We start from the raw sequence: 16861 nt of genomic DNA, 5'->3' as shown, positions 1-16861 counted from the left end.
TGCTTTATTCAAGATTTTTATTACCCTTATTATTTGAAACGCAAAGACATTTTTGAAACAATGTAGATGCTATGCATTTATCATACTAATATAATAATGACGAATGCCAATACCCCCCCCTCCCCACACACATTTTTTTTTCGTCTTTCAGAGTTACAGTATGTATGCTATCTCGTAATCTATAAAGCATTTCAAAGTTTTAACAGAATACGAACAGACAGGTAAAGATCTGATCGGTTAAAAGAATGTCAAGCACTTAATCGTTTGCCAACACGAGCAACTGGCGAAGTCAGATATGGAGATTTACAACACAACGTTTTTGCCTCCTCCGCACAATGATTGAGAGGTCTGCAAATATACAAAGTCTTGCAATAGTTGACAGTAATAAGAAATGTACTAGCTAATAGTACTCAGTTATGGATGATGTTTTTATACGTGAAAAGAATCTCTCCAGAACCATCAGGTAGATTGACATGCTGTCTCGGTCTGATGCGCTCCCATGTCAAATGTTGTATCAAGAATAATAGGTTACAAGACAAACCTTCATTTTCGCAATGGAGGAACAGCACTTACATCAAGAAACTGAGTCTGTGTTCGCATGATGTCCCCAACCTGAGCTACAACTACATTTATTGTGGCTCCAATATGAGATGTCTCAACAAGTCTTCGGTTACTGAGGATGACAGAAAAAGTGCAAGGAAAGAAAAAAAAAAAAAAACTGTACACACTTGTCTGATGGACTTCTCAATCCTATGCCAATTGACAAGAATCAGCAGGCAGCATATTAATGTGATCCACATGTGCACCTACACACATGACCCTCTGCTTAAGTATCACGATTTACTTTTTTTCTTTTTTTTATATGAGGTAAAGTGAAACCATGGTAACAAGTGTATAAGAGTGAAACTAATTTAAGCCACAACACAAATGAATAAAATGAGGGGAGCAGTGTTTCCTCTTCGTGCAGCAGTGGCGGGCTAAGAAAATAAAGAGGTCACCACCACTGCCACTGTAAATTTGATTTAAAAAAAAAAAAAGAAGAAGAACATTACTTTGTCTAACTTAAATCAAGAACACAAACGTGTATTGAAGTAATGCACCGTTTTACCACTTAATGTCTCCAAATAAAAGTCATTGGAACAAAAACTGGGCGCGAAAGCAGCGACACACAGGGAACCAAAAACAAGATTAGCCCGAACCACCGCTGCGCTGAAAGAGTACAAGGGGAAACACTGGGAAGTATTAAGCATCGTACAAGTAAATGCCACAATGTTTCCTTTAACTGTTCTTTGGGCTTGGAGACTCGTATTTTTATAGAAAATGTGTGTTTTGTATACATAAGGACGTGACTGCAGCATGTTTGTGTGTGTAGTAGTATACTCTATGAGTGGGATGCTGCTTGTATGTTGGGCGTTGAGGAATAACACAGTGGGCCACGGGAAAGGGGATATATAGACAAGGCAAGACAGGGAAGTGAGGGCAATGATGACCCTCTGAAGATCTTCAGAGTCCTCAGCAGCTGCAGGTCTCGGCTGACGGCTTGGCCCGCTCGTTCCTGTCCAGCTTTATTGGCTCAGGGAACTCGTTGTACAACTCCACTTCGGTCTCCTGAAATAAAGGCAATTTAACGGAGTGAGTGCCAGGCTCAGCATCTCTCTGCTTTAGACAGATGTTTAAAAAAAATACCGCCTGCCTACAGTTACCTGTTTGAGAGCATTGCGTGCAATAGTCTGGAAAGCCTGCTCCACGTTGATTGCCTCCTTAGCGCTGGTTTCAAAATATGGGATGTTGTTCTTGCTCTGACACCAAGCCTGTGCTCGCTTGGTTGTTACCTGAAACACAAAGGATTTGACGTTTGTGTCCAAAATACATTTTTAAAAAATTACTACTTCACTGAAATGGCTAAAAACAAAACAAATTGCATCTGACTAATGGCGCATGTGGAAAGCTCGAATCATCTCCCCCTACCTGTCTATTCTCCAAGTCGATCTTGTTGCCCAGCACCACAAAGGGAAAATTCTCCGGGTCTCGTGGGCTGGCCTGGATCAAGAACTCGTCCCTCCAGCTGTCTAGGGTCTTGAAGGTGTTGGGTGCAGTCACGTCAAACACCAGGACGCAACAGTCCGCTCCACGGTAGAACGCTACACCTAAAGACTGGAACCTCTCTTGACCTGCTGTGTCCCAAATCTGAGGCACAGAGACACGAAGGGCAAATAAATCGTGAGCAAGATGTTATTATGTTCGCTACACATATAGAGACATATGTTTTGACGTTAGGATTAAATTAACCGAGCGTCCTAAATTACTGTTAGACATTTGTTATTAACGAGCATTGTACAGGAGACTTTCTAAACATAATGACCCCTTTTTGTTTTAGCGCTGATTGACTTTTGTCGCATTCCTGCTGCCTGTGAAAAAAATATTTGAAAAAAAAAAAAAGATTAACCAAAGTAATAATACAAGGACTTATCCTTAACTGATGATCAAGAAATGCTTAACTCTGGTCTTGACCTTTACTGAGATAACTCAGTGATTACATTAGGAGGGTATCAATGTAAATGCACTGACACTGACTCAATGTACTTGTTTTCACTTACAAATTTTGCAATCATTTCTCACTGCTGAACCATTCAGTGACTGTTTTGTAGCCATTTTACTCAACATTAGTCTGCTCTGGGAGTTTAAGATAGGACAATTGTGTTTTAAAGATAAATATGTTGCATTGTTTCATCTGTACCTGCATTGTGACAAGTCTGTCATCCACCATGACTTCTTTCGTCAAGAAATCAGCACCTATTGTGGCTTTGTACTGGTTGCTGAACTTCTTATTCACATACTGATTCATCAACGAGGTCTTTCCAACTCTAGAAGAAGAAAAAGAGATTAGAGGATGATACGAAACAGAAAGACACCAAAATGAAGTGATTAGCAAAGCTGAAAAACGCTCCCCCGTCAGCTGTTTTATTAGTGAACCATTAATCAGATCTCTTTTGTGTGAAGGCAAGTGCTCAGCTTTACTAACCCAGAGTCTCCGAGGATGATGACTTTGAGTAGTACTTTCTTCCTTGACGTCATAGTGCCACAGCTGTGAAGACAAAAAAAAAAAAAAAAACTAAATTAGAGTGGGAAAAAAAAACTCCTGAAGACATGGTTAGAAAATAGGACCATGTGTAATGTCTCCAATGCTTGGCTTCCATATACTTCACCAAGAAGACTACTAGGATAAACAATACGCCGCATTGCATTGTACCACAGCACTATAAATACAATTCTTGTAACAATGCTCTATTTTTTCCTTAGAATTGCTTGCACAAAGCGTTGCTGATGTAATTGAAATGCTGCAGTAAAGCATTGATTTTGCGATATTTATATCATAAACATTCAGTGAAATAAACTACATTACTTCACCTCTGAGTCAACACTCTCGTGGGAATGTGCATTGAGTAATCTATGAAGTGTATCTGTCAAAAGAACCTCCAGGTGTATGCACGTCTTCTAGATATGCATACACCTGGAGGTTCTTATGATAGTAGGTTCTTTTGATAGAAGATACATCTGGATTGTGACATTTGGGGAACTAGAGGCACGCTTCATAACCGTCATCCTCCATTCTTCCTCTTCAAGTAAAACAAATCCAGCCTTTACTGTCTGATATGCTACAATACAATTCACTAATGGAAAAAAATAACTCTGCGGCCACTATGCAGCTAATAAAAGACTGTGAGGTGCAGATTGTTTTTGTACTAAAGTCCATTGCTCAAGCGTCCTCATCTCTGCGCCTGCTTAGGACATCGCGAAACATTTCTGACTTTGGCCGGGTGTGCTCGATGATAATAATAACCTCCTCATGCAGCTGTAACGACCAAAGTCCAAACACCATTACCGATGGCCTTTAAAGCATCAGTATTTATGGGGAAGCTGCAGACTCCGATCACAAACCTCTCACGGGTAATCTATTTTTTTGTGGAGAAGCAGCCACGGCTTCGGGCGAAACTAGCATACCGCTATCGGTGCGGCTCTCATAATCTTTACCCCATGACACTGTGTCAGGGTTTGATCACATGGTTTTAAAACACAGGACAAACGGAACCATGACTTGGCAAGCATGATTAGCACAGCAAATGCCGTAGCCGGACTCAACACACCTACCAACAGGCTTAATCCACAGACTATGATTCATCCCTTAAAAGACCGCAACTAACAGAAACCAGTGTTTCCACATTTGAGAAACGGTCCAAATTACTTAAAAATGTACCTGCAAAAGGTTAGCAAGGAACAATAAACATGACATGTATAGATGAAAGGCTAACTTGCTAGATGATTAATCTTTTTTTATAAAAAGAAAAAAGCCTGGAAACAATATGAAATACAAAATCGTTTCAACGCAATCCAAGCGAGCTGTTTTTTCAGAGCGTCCACGGGTCAACAATTAGCTACCACATCAGTGACACTTCTCATTTCGAGCTAACATTTCGTTAGCTATGCAATGTTTATGAGCAAATGTAAAAATTATATCACGACAGCCGTACGACTTAGACGTGTTAAATGTAAATGAGAAAAAAACAAAAGACAACACAAACCAACCTGAGTGGTGATCCTCGGGTACGAAAAAAAAAATAATCAAAACTGGACTTTTCCTCTGCCTCGGTTGGAAGCGCTAGCTGACAGGCTAACGGGCTAACAGCAGCTCCTAAATGTCTGCCGTGACAAAACAACAAAACAACCGAACAACGCGTTTACAGCGTCAACACCGGTGCTAGTTTAGACGGACAGCCTCTCATCTAACCCTTTTTGTCAATATCAATGCAGCCACTGCCCTCGTATCACTCCCTTCGCCAGATTAGTCTGTTTCGTCCAGTTCCCGTTGACGCTGTCGAGCTAAGTGCTAGCTGCTAGCCGCTAGCTTAGCTCCGCCCACTTCCTCCAAAACAAGCTCTGTCGGTGAGGGCTGACGTCACGCCCAGGACACGCCTCGTTGAGAAACAACAAAACACAAACGTGTAGCAAATTATAAACGTAGAAACGGTGAGCTTATAGCCAAGGTCACACTGCATACTATTAATAACAACAACAACAACAATAATAATAATAATAATAATACCGCTGAAATTGCTACTCAACGGACATGGGTGCAATGTCCAATCAGTTGTTTTTCATGCAAATAAAATAATGTAGCAAGACACTGAACCCCCAGTTGCTCCCCGTGCTTCACACTGGTGTGTGAATGGGTAGTGACACAGTCAAGTGGCTGTGACTTTCAGGTGCTTTTAGTACAAATAGATAGAAATGTGCAAAAGCCGACTGAGACACCCGTATAATGCGATTGAATCGGAGTTTTCAATCGGATAATGCGTGTGCGCATGCTCCACAACCCCTGCGCTGGCGTGTGAACCCGGAACAAAAACGTCCAAGAAAGCCAGTCGCAGAAGAAGAAGAAGAAGAAGAAAAAGAAGAAGAAGAGAAACGGAGCCGTCTGAGGGATAGCGTGGGTCTTATCTGCACCAGAAGTAGCGCGAACATTACGAACAGGATTAAAAATGTAGTATTATCCGTCTGGTTGTCCGGTCCGCAGCATGAACGACTCTAGTTTATTATTTCGCGTAAGAGGTCAACCCGGAAATCGGGCCGTATTAACGTGGTATTAACCCGCTGAAAAGACACGTATCGCCACCTAGTAGAACAGTTATTCGATTTTCTTGCGCTACATGTAAACTGGGACAAGGACTGTAGTGAGAAAGTCGAAGTTTGAGCATAGTGGTGAGTACCTGCATACACAGAGAATAACAAAATACTCTGTCTGGCCTTAGGCAGATGGGTTCAGAAGACAGGTTATGAGTATAGGTTGTGATATTGTATAGGTTGTGATATTATTGAGGTTGTGGGTGAATGTGTCTATACGTTCAGTCCAGTTTCAGTGAGTTGAAGAGTCTGATGGCTTGAGAGAAGAAACTGTTGCACAGACTGGTTGCGTGGGCCCAAATGCTCTGGTACCTTTTCCCAGAAGGAAGGAGGGCATGTGAAGGGTGTGCGGGGTCATCCACGATGCTGTTGGCTTTGTGGATGCAGCGCTTGGTATAAATATTTGTGATGGAGTAGGGTGACTCTGATCTTCTCAGCTGTCCCCACTATCCACTGCAGGGTCTTGCCAGGTACTGCTCAGGATGCTCTCCATGGTACCTCTGTTAAAATGGGCAGAGGACTGCTTACGCAAAATTCATGCTTTTTGTTGTTTTTCAAACCTTCCCAGAACAATGAGAATTAGCAACACCAAAGGCAATTCTTAATTTAGTGGCAATGATTAATCCTACAGTTGTAAAAAGGATCAACCCAAAGCCCAGGATCGAACCAGGGACCTTTAGATCTTCAGTCTAACACTCTGAGGGATTCCTTTACCACTGTATGGTCAGCTAACATAACCTGCAAGGAGGAACCATGGATTGCCCTCTCCTACTATAAGAAGTGCCTCATTAGTTGACAACCTTGACAATAGAAAGAACAGACTCACCAAAATTGGACAATTGGATTGGCTAAATATCTCTTATCTCTCATTTAAAACATCAATTACAGTCCTGGTTCAACAATGAGGGCTTCCTTTACCACTGTATGGTCAGCTAATATAACCTTCAAGGAGGAACAATGGATTGCCTTCTCCTACTGCCTCATGAGTGCCTCATTAGTTGACAACTATAACAATAGAAGGCCATTCCAGGCCTCTAAGTCTGCCGAAACCCGGGATCGAACCAGGGACCTTTAGATCTTCAGTCTAACGCTCTCCCAACTGAGCTATTTCGGCCTTTTTGGGGTGCAAAGAAGCCCCCGATTAACGAGAGACAGAGGTTAGCCTGGTGTTGTTGGGCCCACCACTGTAGATACTAGCTCCACTATTGAGGTAGTGAGTCCACTCCCATCTATATGGTCAACAGTGGTATTTCGTGGTCAGACATTCTGAAACACAAAGTTAAAATATCTCTTATCTCTCATTTAAAACATCAATTATAGGCCTGATGCAACTGTGAGGACTTCCTTTAGCACTGTGTGGTCAGCTAACATAACCTGCAAGGAGGAACAATGGATTGCCTTCTCCTACTGTAAGAAGTGCCTCATTAGTTGACAACCTCGACAATAGAAAGGCCACTAGGGCCTCTAAGCCTGCCGAAACCCGGGATCGAACCAGGGACCTTTAGATCTTCAGTCTAACGCTCTCCCAACTGAGCTATTTCGGCTTTTTTAGGGTGCAAAGAAGCCCCCGATTAACGAGAGACAGAGGTTAGCCCGGTGTTGTTGGGCCCACCACTGTAGATACTAGCTCCACTATTGAGGTAGTGAGTCCACTCCCATCTATATGGTCAACAGTGGTATTTCGTGGTCAGACATTCTGAAACACAAAGTTAAAATATCTCTTATCTCTCATTTAAAACATCAATTATAGGCCTGATGCAACTGTGAGGACTTCCTTTAGCACTGTGTGGTCAGCTAACATAACCTGCAAGGAGGAACAATGGATTGCCTTCTCCTACTGTAAGAAGTGCCTCATTAGTTGACAACCTCGACAATAGAAAGGCCACTAGGGCCTCTAAGCCTGCCGAAACCCGGGATCGAACCAGGGACCTTTAGATCTTCAGTCTAACGCTCTCCCAACTGAGCTATTTCGGCTTTTTTAGGGTGCAAAGAAGCCCCCGATTAACGAGAGACAGAGGTTAGCCCGGTGTTGTTGGGCCCACCACTGTAGATACTAGCTCCACTATTGAGGTAGTGAGTCCACTCCCATCTATATGGTCAACAGTGGTATTTCGTGGTCAGACATTCTGAAACACAAAGTTAAAATATCTCTTATCTCTCATTTAAAACATCAATTATAGGCCTGGTTCAACTATGAGGGCTTCCTTTAGCACTGTATGGTCAGCTAATATAACCTTCAAGGAGGAACAATGGATTGGCCTCTCCTACTGTAAGAAGTGCCTCATTAGTTGACAACCTTGACAATAGAGAGGCCTCTTGGGCCTCTAAGCCTGCCGAAACCCGGGATCGAACCAGGGACCTTTAGATCTTCAGTCTAACGCTCTCCCAACTGAGCTATTTCGGCCTTTTTGGGGTGCAAAGAAGCCCCTGATTAACGAGATACAGAGGTCAGCCTGGTGTTGTTGGGCCCACCACTGTAGATACTAGCTCCACTATTGAGGTAGTGAGTCCACTCCCATCTATGCGGTCAACAGTGGCATTTCGTGGTCAGACAATCTGAAGCACAAAGCTAAAATATCTCTTATGTCTCATTTAAAACATCGGTTACAGGCCTGATGCAACTATGAGGTCTTCCTTTAGCACTGTATGGTCAGCTAACATAACCTGCAAAGAGGAACAATGGATTGGCCTCTCCTACTGTAAGAAGTGCCTCATTAGTTGACAACTATAACAATAGAAGGCCATTCCAGGCCTCTAAGTCTGCCGAAACCCGGGATCGAACCAGGGACCTTTAGATCTTCAGTCTAACGCTCTCCCAACTGAGCTATTTCGGCCTGTTAGGGCTACAAAGAACAGACTAAAAAAAATTGGACAATTGGAAAAATGTTGCCTGGTCTGAAGAGTCTCGATTTCAGCTGCGACATTTGGATGGCAGGGTCAGAAAAAGTGACACTTTTGTAACTTACTAATACACAGATATTTGTGCACACCACACATTCTTACTTGCATACAATCACACAAACAAAGAGCTTATCATAAATAGCAGTAGCCTACATATTATATATTTATGACAACAGAAGTGAATACTATACTGATTTCATTCATACCGTAGCTTATTATCAACTAGTAGTAGCGGTGCATGTTGAAGACTTTGGTTACAACAGAAGTGAATGCTACCTGTAGACAGATGTAATGCCTAACGTTGTTATTAACTGGTAACAGTGCATATTCAAGACTTTTGTGACAACAGAAGTGAAAACTATACAGATTTCATTCATAATGTTATGCTAAAAGTACATGAGAACATACTCTCATACTCTGACGTTATCCTGACATACTGATAAGCAGTACGTTACAGTGAGCGTTACTGTACGTTACCAGGGGTTACAGTTACGTACGTTTGACCGTAGGTTTGAACACGCTGACGCGATGCGACGTCAAAGTCGTTTCTTTTAATAGTTATTTCTCTCTTTAATATATCATTGATATCTGCCTAGCTAGCCGCTAGTTGATTTAATACAACATTAAAAAGGAGCGTGTTTACGTTTTGCGATTAATGAAAAATTAACTACGACCAAGCTAGACAGTTGATGTTGATGATACAATGATATTAGCCACATATTTACCTTTTGTAGTTAAAGACAGCTGAAGGTTGGACGCCTTTCCAATCATGTGAAGCGGTAATTTTGAAATGACAGCAGAGGTCTTCTGCGCCTGCGCGCGGGCCGGCCGGCTGAATTTTGGAGAAGCGCCGTCGTGATTGGCCGTCGCAATTTTGGACATTGGCTACGGGGATTGGCCGAGAGCAAAGATGGAGACGGCGGGCGGCGATTGGTCCGCCTCGCAATTTTGGACATTGGCTACGGTGATTGGCCGAGAGCAAAGATGGAGAAAGATGGACACGAAGCGACGTGATTGGAGGGGAAGATAGTATCTCGCCCTCCCGCTCTACGTATTAGGCATTGACTGAATACTATTAAGACATGTAGAGGTGATCAAGACAACTTTCTTAAGTTCAAACCAAGCATCAGAATGGGGAAGAAAGGGGATTTAAGTGACTTTGAACGTGGTATGGTTGTTAGTGCCAGACGGGCTGGTCTGAGTATTTCAGAAATTGTTCATCTACTGGAATTTTCACGCACAACCACCTCTAGGGTTTACAGAGAATAGTTCGCAAAAGAGAAAATATCCAGTGAGCAGCAGTTGTGTGGACGAAATGCCTTGCTGACGTCAGAGGAGAATGGACAGACTGGTTGGAGATGATAGAAAGGTGACAGTAACTCAAATAATCGCTCGTTACAACCAAATAATGCAGAATACCATCTCTGAATACACGTCCAACCTTGAAGAAGATGGGCTACAGCAGCAGAAGACCACACTCGGTGTCATTCCTGTCAACTAAGAACAGGAACCTGAGACTACAGTTCACACAGACTCACCAAAATTGGACAATTGGAAAAACGTTGCCTGGTCTGAAGAGTCTCGGTTTCAGCTCCGACCTTCCGGATGGCAGGGTCAGAATTTGGCGTAAGCAAAATGAAAGCATGGATCCATCCTGACTTGTATCAACGGTTCAGGCTGGTGATGGTGGTGGTGGTGTAATGGTGTGGGGGATATTTTCTTGGCACACTTTGGACCCCTTAGTAGAAACTGAGCATTGTTTAAATGCCACAGCCTGACCGTGTCCATCCCTTTATGACCACAGTGTATCTTCATGGAAGAGTGTACCTCCCAACAGTTACTGCCAGTAGGATAATGCACCATGTCACCAAGCTCATATTATCTCAAACTGTTTGAGTTTGAGATGATATAAGGTTATTGATGTGATATGAACATGTCATGTATGTAATATTGTCCACATGCTATTAAAAAAAATACACCATACATGCTTATTGCACTTCTGGTAGGTGTTTGAAATGATTCACATGTCTAAAAAGACCACCACGGCTGCCGAAACCCGGGATCGAACCAGGGACCTTTAGATCTTCAGTCTAACGCTCTCCCAACTGAGCTATTTCGGCGTGATGAAAGAAAATCACGTGCCATATTAAAAATGGTACAGTATACAACATATTTTGCATATGTTATAGCATGGATCTAAGTGGATACAAACATTTCGCTAAATAAAACGATAAAGTGATCTATTTTTATTATATTTCCGGTATATTAAACTACTGTCTTTTTTTTTTCTTTTTTATGACGCGTCACAATCGCGCCCGTCGCAGTGCGTTGCAAAGACGCGTCGTGACGCCATCACGTCCGTGTGAATGAGGCGTCATCTTTTCTGATGTAGAGCGGCGCGGCGGCCTTTCTTTGCTGCTCTACATTTCCTCCAACCTTACCACCCTAACCCGTTTGTTATATCTCTGAATTTCTCTAACCATGACCCAAAGGTGGAGACCCTTTCTCGCTGCTTGCCTGCTGCTTCTGGCCGCTCTGTGCTCGGAGGCTTCGGCGGACGGTTTGGTGAACGAGGACGTGAAGAGGACCGTGGACCTGGGCACTCATCTAGCCAAAATCACTGCGGAGGTCGTGCTGTCCAACCAGGGACACTCTGCCGTCCAAAGCTTTGTACTAGCTGTAGAGGCTGACCTGGCCCCGCACCTGGCGTACATCGGAGCTTCGGTGAGAGCAACATCAGTGAATGAAACGTAGCTTTAGCCTGTTAGCTACTGTGTAGTAAGCTGCACATATCTTGACTGGACAGAGTCTTGCAGGGCGCATGTGTCTCATTGATCTGTCAGTTGTGAACAGTAAAGGTGCAGAGGTTGATAGCATGTGATCACACCATTTTCCAACATGTTCATTGAATGCATGAGAACTCGGCTACTAGCTATGAGATGCTATGGGCATGGACGCAATGAGATCTGCAAGCTCGGAAGTCAAATAGCCACAGTTAGCCTCTGGATGCTAACAATGCACGTTGTGTACCGCTCAGCGCGAGATATTCACATGGTCAGCTCTGGTCACTAAATATAGCGATTAATTCAGCTCACAGTTGACAAATTCATTTTTGGCTTGTCCAGGATGTTTGTTATAAGACGTGAACTTCCGCAGGACTCCACGCTCCGTCAGTGGCTGAATGACACGTATGCGCTGGGCTGCTCACTTCCGCGTGTGGCTGCGCACAGGCCTGCCCACCGATGTTATGAATGAAAGCAGCAATACTGTTTGTAGACGTATTAATAAGATAACACGTCAGTCCTCCTTAAAGTGCTTATGTTATCGACTGTAATGTGAAGCTCTCACACTTTTTTCACTCCCACGTGTGTTAATTTCAAATAGAGTATGCTCAAACACCACTGTCTTCACAGGTTAAGGGTGATGAAGAAGAGGATGGCACACTTGAAGTCCAACAGACAACAATTCAGGGCCAAAGGTAAAAGATCAGACTCTTACACTGACATCCAAACCGATTTGGTTATTTTAAATAATAAACTGAACAGCAAACTGTTTTGTTGGTGCATTTGAATCCAGTTTTTCCACTGACATAATTGCTAACTGAAGTACATATATATGTGGTCCCACAGTTTGTACCTCCAGCAATCAATAACACAACACAACGCAAACTGAATTATTAAGAAATGCTAATGTATAGCCATTCTCTCTAAGCATTTCTGCAAAAGTTTATAACTTCATCCCACACCCTTTCAAACATGGAATGGCTATTTATGTTGTTATAGACCTGCCTTACCAACTAGTTCTTGTTTTGTTTTTTTGCCTAAACTTTATTTTGTTCTGTTGTGATTGTTTGTGTTAACCTGTGATGTGAATAACTAAATAAAACGAACACAGCTGCATTCCCTGAGAAACGGATATGTTCCAGCATCATTATGCAAATGTGTCTTAAGCGTGCCTGTCTTTCATTGGTTCTCTAACAGGGGGGAGTTTTACAAAGTGCAGCTGCCCTCCAGTCTGGCTCCAGGTGCTCAGCTGAAAACCAAGGTGGAGATGACATTCAGCCACGTCCTGAAGCCCTTCCCTACACAGATCACCCAGGCTGAGCGTCAGCTGGTGATCTTCCAGGGGAACCACTATCTGTTCTCCCCATATCCCACCCGCAGCCAGACCACTCGCGTCCGCCTGGCCTCCAAGACTGTAGAGAGCTACACCAAGCTGGGCAACCCCAGCAAGACGGATGAGATCATCGAGTACGGGCCGTTCCGTGACGTCGCTCCATTCAGCGAGGTACGGCTCTCACCAGATTTCATAAGCTTTAAGTGACGCTGCAAAATGGTTCCTGACAAATTTGTTGTTGCGTATCGTTCTCCACCGTTCAGGATGCAATGAAGATCCATTACGAAAACAACACACCCTTCCTCACCATCAGCAGCATCACTCGCACCATTGAGGTGTCTCACTGGGGCAACATTGCTGTGGAAGAAACCATCGACCTGAGGCACACGGGGGCCGTCCTGAAGGGCCCCTTCTCCCGTTACGATTATCAGCGCCAGTCAGACAGCGGCATCTCATCTGTCAAGTCCTTCAAGGTTTGCCGTTTAACATGCAAAGTGCCATGGTGTGACTCGTTTTTACACTTTGGGCGAGAATTTTGATGACTATTGTTGTTCCTTCCTTAACAGACTATCCTTCCTGCCTCGGCCCAAGATGTTTACTACAGGGACGAGATCGGCAACATCTCCACTTCCCATCTGCAGGTTTTGGATGACTCAGTGGAAGTGGAGGTCAGACCTCGCTTCCCCTTGTTTGGAGGCTGGAAGACCCACTACATCATCGGCTACAATCTGCCCAGCTATGAGTACCTGTACACCCTGGGTGAGTTAATTTCTGAAAACTCTTAAGGTGTATGTCTTTAATGTAAATGGTAACTTCGGAAATACACAGTCCCAGGTTGTGTTTCTGATGTGCTGCATCATTTTATGCCCTTAGGTGACCAGTATGCACTGAAGATGAGACTGGTTGACCATGTGTATGATGACCAGGTTATTGACTCGCTGACTGTAAAGATCATCCTGCCAGAGGGCGCCAGGTGAGCGTCTGCAGGCGAATCCTCTGTATGCCATGCAGAGCAGAGATATTGGCAGCGTTTGATGTTTATTTGTCCATGTCCCCCGTCGTGTCTTACAGAAACATCCACGTGGACACACCGTACAAAATTGATCGTATGCCAAACCAGCTGCACTACACATACCTGGATACTTTTGGCCGACCTGTGCTGGTCGCCACCAAGAACAACCTGGTAGAGCAGCACATTCAGGATGTCGTGGTAAGATGAACTGTGGGGAAAAGACGGGAATCTGAGCATGTTACAGAACATGCACTTATGTGAAATTTTGGCTACTTGGATCAAACATGTAGCTACTACAAATGTTCACTACAATGGTCAAAACTTTTACTAATTATATTATGTCTCATCTGTGAAGATTCTACATTGCTGCAACAAGGCAATGCAAATCAACATTTAAAAATGCTTTACACCAACTAGTTAAAGACAACAGCAGGAAAAAAAGGTTAAACATAAAGAAAAGGTGTTGGAGTGACAGGTAAATTATTTGCAGCAACATAATGTATTTAACTTACTTTTAGAAGGAGCCAGAGTCAGAGCAGACTGGAGAGTTCAGCCACTGCTGTGGCATTGGCTTTGTCACTAGGGAAGTTAGGTAGCTGATGCCTGAGGACCCAAATGTGGAAGAAAGTGATTAAGAAAGTCTCTTAATCACCAAGTCATTTCTAGATAAGGAACCATATTTTAATGTCATTAGTAGGTAATGTAGAGACCTGAGAACAAGTGTATCTGTCATTGTCAAAACTCTAAAGTCCAGCTGCCTAAAGCTGTGTTCACAATACAATCCATTACAAAGCCACCCAGCGTGGCCAGCTACAGTTAAAGCTTTGGTCTAGTGTTCCTTGGTGTTACGCGAAAAAGAAACGCATATAATTGGTTGATGCTTCACGGAGTCACTGGATTGCTAAAAGGGGCTAAAGTCTGCTCAACTTTGATTTATAGCAGTGAGTTAGGTTGTACATCCATAACACCTTTTTTTTTTAGCTTGTGTGTTTGTTTTTTTTACTGCCATCAACCAAAATACAGCAAATAACCTCAATGATTTTGCAATGACTCGATGCATCAACTATAATAGTAGCACTAAAGAAAAATACCATCTTGAGGTTGAGCGTAGGGCTGCGTGGAAAAACCAAGTTGCGGGATCTTGGTGACATGTCCTTCCCTTCTCGCCACATGTTTCTCATTTTCACTTCTGTTCTCATAAAATTATAATCAAATTGTGTTAAAATTAAGAAGTAATTAATAAGTTCCTCTTTTTATTTCCAGGTGCATTATAACTTCAATAAGATCCTGATGCTGCAGGAGCCTCTCTTGGTTGTAGGGGCCTTCTACATACTCTTCTTCACCGTCATCATCTATGTGCGCCTGGACTTTGCCATCACAAAGGTATGATGACTCGTGTTTCTTCTATTCACCTAGTTCATCCTTTAATTTTGCAGCTAATCTGGTCAATATTTATATTTCCAGTTCTGTACTAATTCGTTTTTACTGTTTGTTTTTGCACAGGATCCTGCGGCCGAGGTGCGGATGAAGGTGGCTTCCATCACAGAGCAGGTCCTGACTCTGGTCAACAAGCGCCTGGGCCTGTACCGCCACATGGACGAGGTGGTCAACCGCTACAAGCAGTCCCGGGACACGGGGGCGCTCAACAGCGGTCGGAAGACTCTGGAGGCCGACCACCGCACCCTCACCAACGAAATCAGCTCGCTGCAGGCCCGGCTCAAGGCAGAGGGCTCCGACTTGGCCGATAAGGCGAGTGGCGTGCGTTCATGTAGTGTCTTAAGATCGATCACCTGGATGTGCAGTGATGTTAAGTCCCCTCTATGTGTGGTTTAGGTGGGAGAGGTGCAGAAGCTGGACGGCCAGGTGAAGGAGCTGGTGTGCCGCTCCTGCCAGGAGGCCGAGAGGCTGGTGGCGGGTAAAGTCAAGAAGGAGGCTTACATCGAGAGCGAGAAGAATCTGACCGGCAGGAGACAGGAGCTCGTCGGCCGCATCGACAGTCTGCTGGACGCACTCTAAGCTACTCCGGCACAGCACAGCACTGCAACAACAACACAAACCGAATGCGTTTGAGAATGAAATGAAACGTGATACACGCTCACACATTTGTTTTTTTTTTTTTACCATCCTTAAATAGAAACTCGGACAATTAACATCTTTACCGTAGTGATGGGCTTCATCCAAACACGTGTGCCTTGTGGTAAACTTGAGGTCACTGCGTGCTCAGCTCTACAGCAGCTACATCACAGTTTTTGGCTTTTTTGTTTGTCCGCTTTTCACTTGAGCTTCTCTTAAACTTTGTCACCCTTGCCTCAGACGTGACTCTTTTGTTTCCATGTTCACATCTGGACAATTTTTTTTTTTTTTTTCCATAAACGTATGTAAGGTTAAGGGACAATTTTTGAAAACAACAGCTGAAGGGCCCCAGTGTTTCAGTCTCATGTCTTTACTCACATATAATTCAATCCTCTCTGGCGTTTAAGTATGAAGATGGCAACCTCTTCCAATCCTATCTCTTTTGCACTTAAACATTTCTCTATTCGAACCGAAGCCGACCTTCATATTTGAATACACCTGAAGCTCTGATTATGCGTCAACCCAACTGCTTGTTTGTGATGTTCCTCCGTCTTATTTTCTACATTTTGTATGATTATATTTTTTTTTTTGTAAGCAGTTTCTTTTGACTGTGAGATTAAAGAATAAAAGAGATTCAATTGTATGTGGAAAAAGACATGAAAGATGGACAGTGCCGTAAAATGTTCAATGATATGGAAAGCTGTCAGCAAATTTGAAATAAAAGTTTTGAGAAACTGAGGGTTTGGTGTATGGTTTATTCGAGTGACGGCCGGTGGATAAAGGGGCGCACGATTTATTTTGGGGAAGCAGCAATACTCACACTTCACCAAAAGAGGGCGTGCTTGCGTCAAGAACCACAACCGTATTGGAGGCTTCTCAGTCCCACACAACATTTCTCACCATGAGCACCACTAAATACTGAGCAATAAATGAAAATATGACATCTTAAAGTCCCAAAATAAAGATAAGCCACATTTTCAGTGTGCCTCTTCTAAAACGGGCACCTCGGAGGGAATTTCCTACGCATTGTTGCGTTCCTTGTTTCAGAGTTCCTCCACCTACCGCGGCCTCCCCTGCAGT

At 43.5% G+C, this 16861-nt stretch overlaps 2 protein-coding genes and 6 non-coding genes across 8 annotated transcripts; 1 reads left to right on the top strand and 7 right to left on the bottom strand.

The window, feature by feature from the left end:
* Positions 1 to 3: 3 nt before the first annotated feature.
* Positions 4 to 4910, bottom strand: LOC125006633 (ras-related protein rab7). The gene is made up of 6 exons (XM_047582863.1): positions 4585 to 4910; positions 3023 to 3085; positions 2738 to 2864; positions 1969 to 2187; positions 1704 to 1832; positions 4 to 1608 (listed from the first exon to the last, which is right to left on the bottom strand). The coding sequence occupies exons 2-6, from the start codon at positions 3073 to 3075 to the stop codon at positions 1513 to 1515; spliced, it is 624 nt and encodes a 207-aa protein (XP_047438819.1). The 5' UTR covers positions 3076 to 3085; positions 4585 to 4910; the 3' UTR covers positions 4 to 1512.
* Positions 4911 to 6720: 1810 nt separating this feature from the next.
* On the bottom strand, positions 6721 to 6793 carry trnaf-gaa. Its single transcript has one exon. It is a non-coding gene; the product is annotated as a tRNA-Phe (tRNA).
* Positions 6794 to 7150: 357 nt separating this feature from the next.
* Positions 7151 to 7223, bottom strand: trnaf-gaa. The gene has a single exon. It is a non-coding gene; the product is annotated as a tRNA-Phe (tRNA).
* A 357-nt stretch (positions 7224 to 7580) lies between these two features.
* trnaf-gaa lies at positions 7581 to 7653 on the bottom strand. Its single transcript has one exon. It is a non-coding gene; the product is annotated as a tRNA-Phe (tRNA).
* A 357-nt stretch (positions 7654 to 8010) lies between these two features.
* trnaf-gaa lies at positions 8011 to 8083 on the bottom strand. Its single transcript has one exon. It is a non-coding gene; the product is annotated as a tRNA-Phe (tRNA).
* Positions 8084 to 8440: 357 nt separating this feature from the next.
* On the bottom strand, positions 8441 to 8513 carry trnaf-gaa. Its single transcript has one exon. It is a non-coding gene; the product is annotated as a tRNA-Phe (tRNA).
* A 2114-nt stretch (positions 8514 to 10627) lies between these two features.
* trnaf-gaa lies at positions 10628 to 10700 on the bottom strand. The gene has a single exon. It is a non-coding gene; the product is annotated as a tRNA-Phe (tRNA).
* A 230-nt stretch (positions 10701 to 10930) lies between these two features.
* Positions 10931 to 16519, top strand: rpn1 (ribophorin I). Its single transcript, XM_047583139.1, has 10 exons — positions 10931 to 11304; positions 11994 to 12058; positions 12561 to 12867; positions 12960 to 13169; positions 13263 to 13455; positions 13570 to 13669; positions 13768 to 13906; positions 14972 to 15091; positions 15212 to 15457; positions 15542 to 16519. The coding sequence occupies exons 1-10, from the start codon at positions 11062 to 11064 to the stop codon at positions 15722 to 15724; spliced, it is 1806 nt and encodes a 601-aa protein (XP_047439095.1). The 5' UTR covers positions 10931 to 11061; the 3' UTR covers positions 15725 to 16519.
* Positions 16520 to 16861: the final 342 nt, after the last annotated feature.

This window comes from Mugil cephalus, chromosome 4, assembly GCF_022458985.1.
Source record: "Mugil cephalus isolate CIBA_MC_2020 chromosome 4, CIBA_Mcephalus_1.1, whole genome shotgun sequence".
NCBI classification, from domain to species: domain Eukaryota; kingdom Metazoa; phylum Chordata; class Actinopteri; order Mugiliformes; family Mugilidae; genus Mugil; species Mugil cephalus.
This window is presented reverse-complemented; position numbering and strand designations above follow the sequence as displayed.

What these genes read in the sequence shown, in the direction of transcription:
- LOC125006633 (XM_047582863.1), bottom strand. Translation starts at nt 3,075, where the DNA reads ATGACGTCAAGGAAGAAAGTACTACTCAAAGTCATCATCCTCGGAGAC. An exon ending in ATCATCCTCGGAGACTCTGG is followed by an intron (nt 2,865 to 3,022) that starts GTTAGTAAAGCT and finishes TTCTTCTTCTAG; the next exon opens with AGTTGGAAAGACCTCGTTGA. An exon ending in ACAGACTTGTCACAATGCAG is followed by an intron (nt 2,188 to 2,737) that starts GTACAGATGAAA and finishes TCTGTGCCTCAG; the next exon opens with ATTTGGGACACAGCAGGTCA.
- rpn1 (XM_047583139.1), top strand. Translation starts at nt 11,062, where the DNA reads ATGACCCAAAGGTGGAGACCCTTTCTCGCTGCTTGCCTGCTGCTTCTG. An exon ending in ACGTCGCTCCATTCAGCGAG is followed by an intron (nt 12,868 to 12,959) that starts GTACGGCTCTCA and finishes TCCACCGTTCAG; the next exon opens with GATGCAATGAAGATCCATTA. An exon ending in AGCACATTCAGGATGTCGTG is followed by an intron (nt 13,907 to 14,971) that starts GTAAGATGAACT and finishes TTTTATTTCCAG; the next exon opens with GTGCATTATAACTTCAATAA.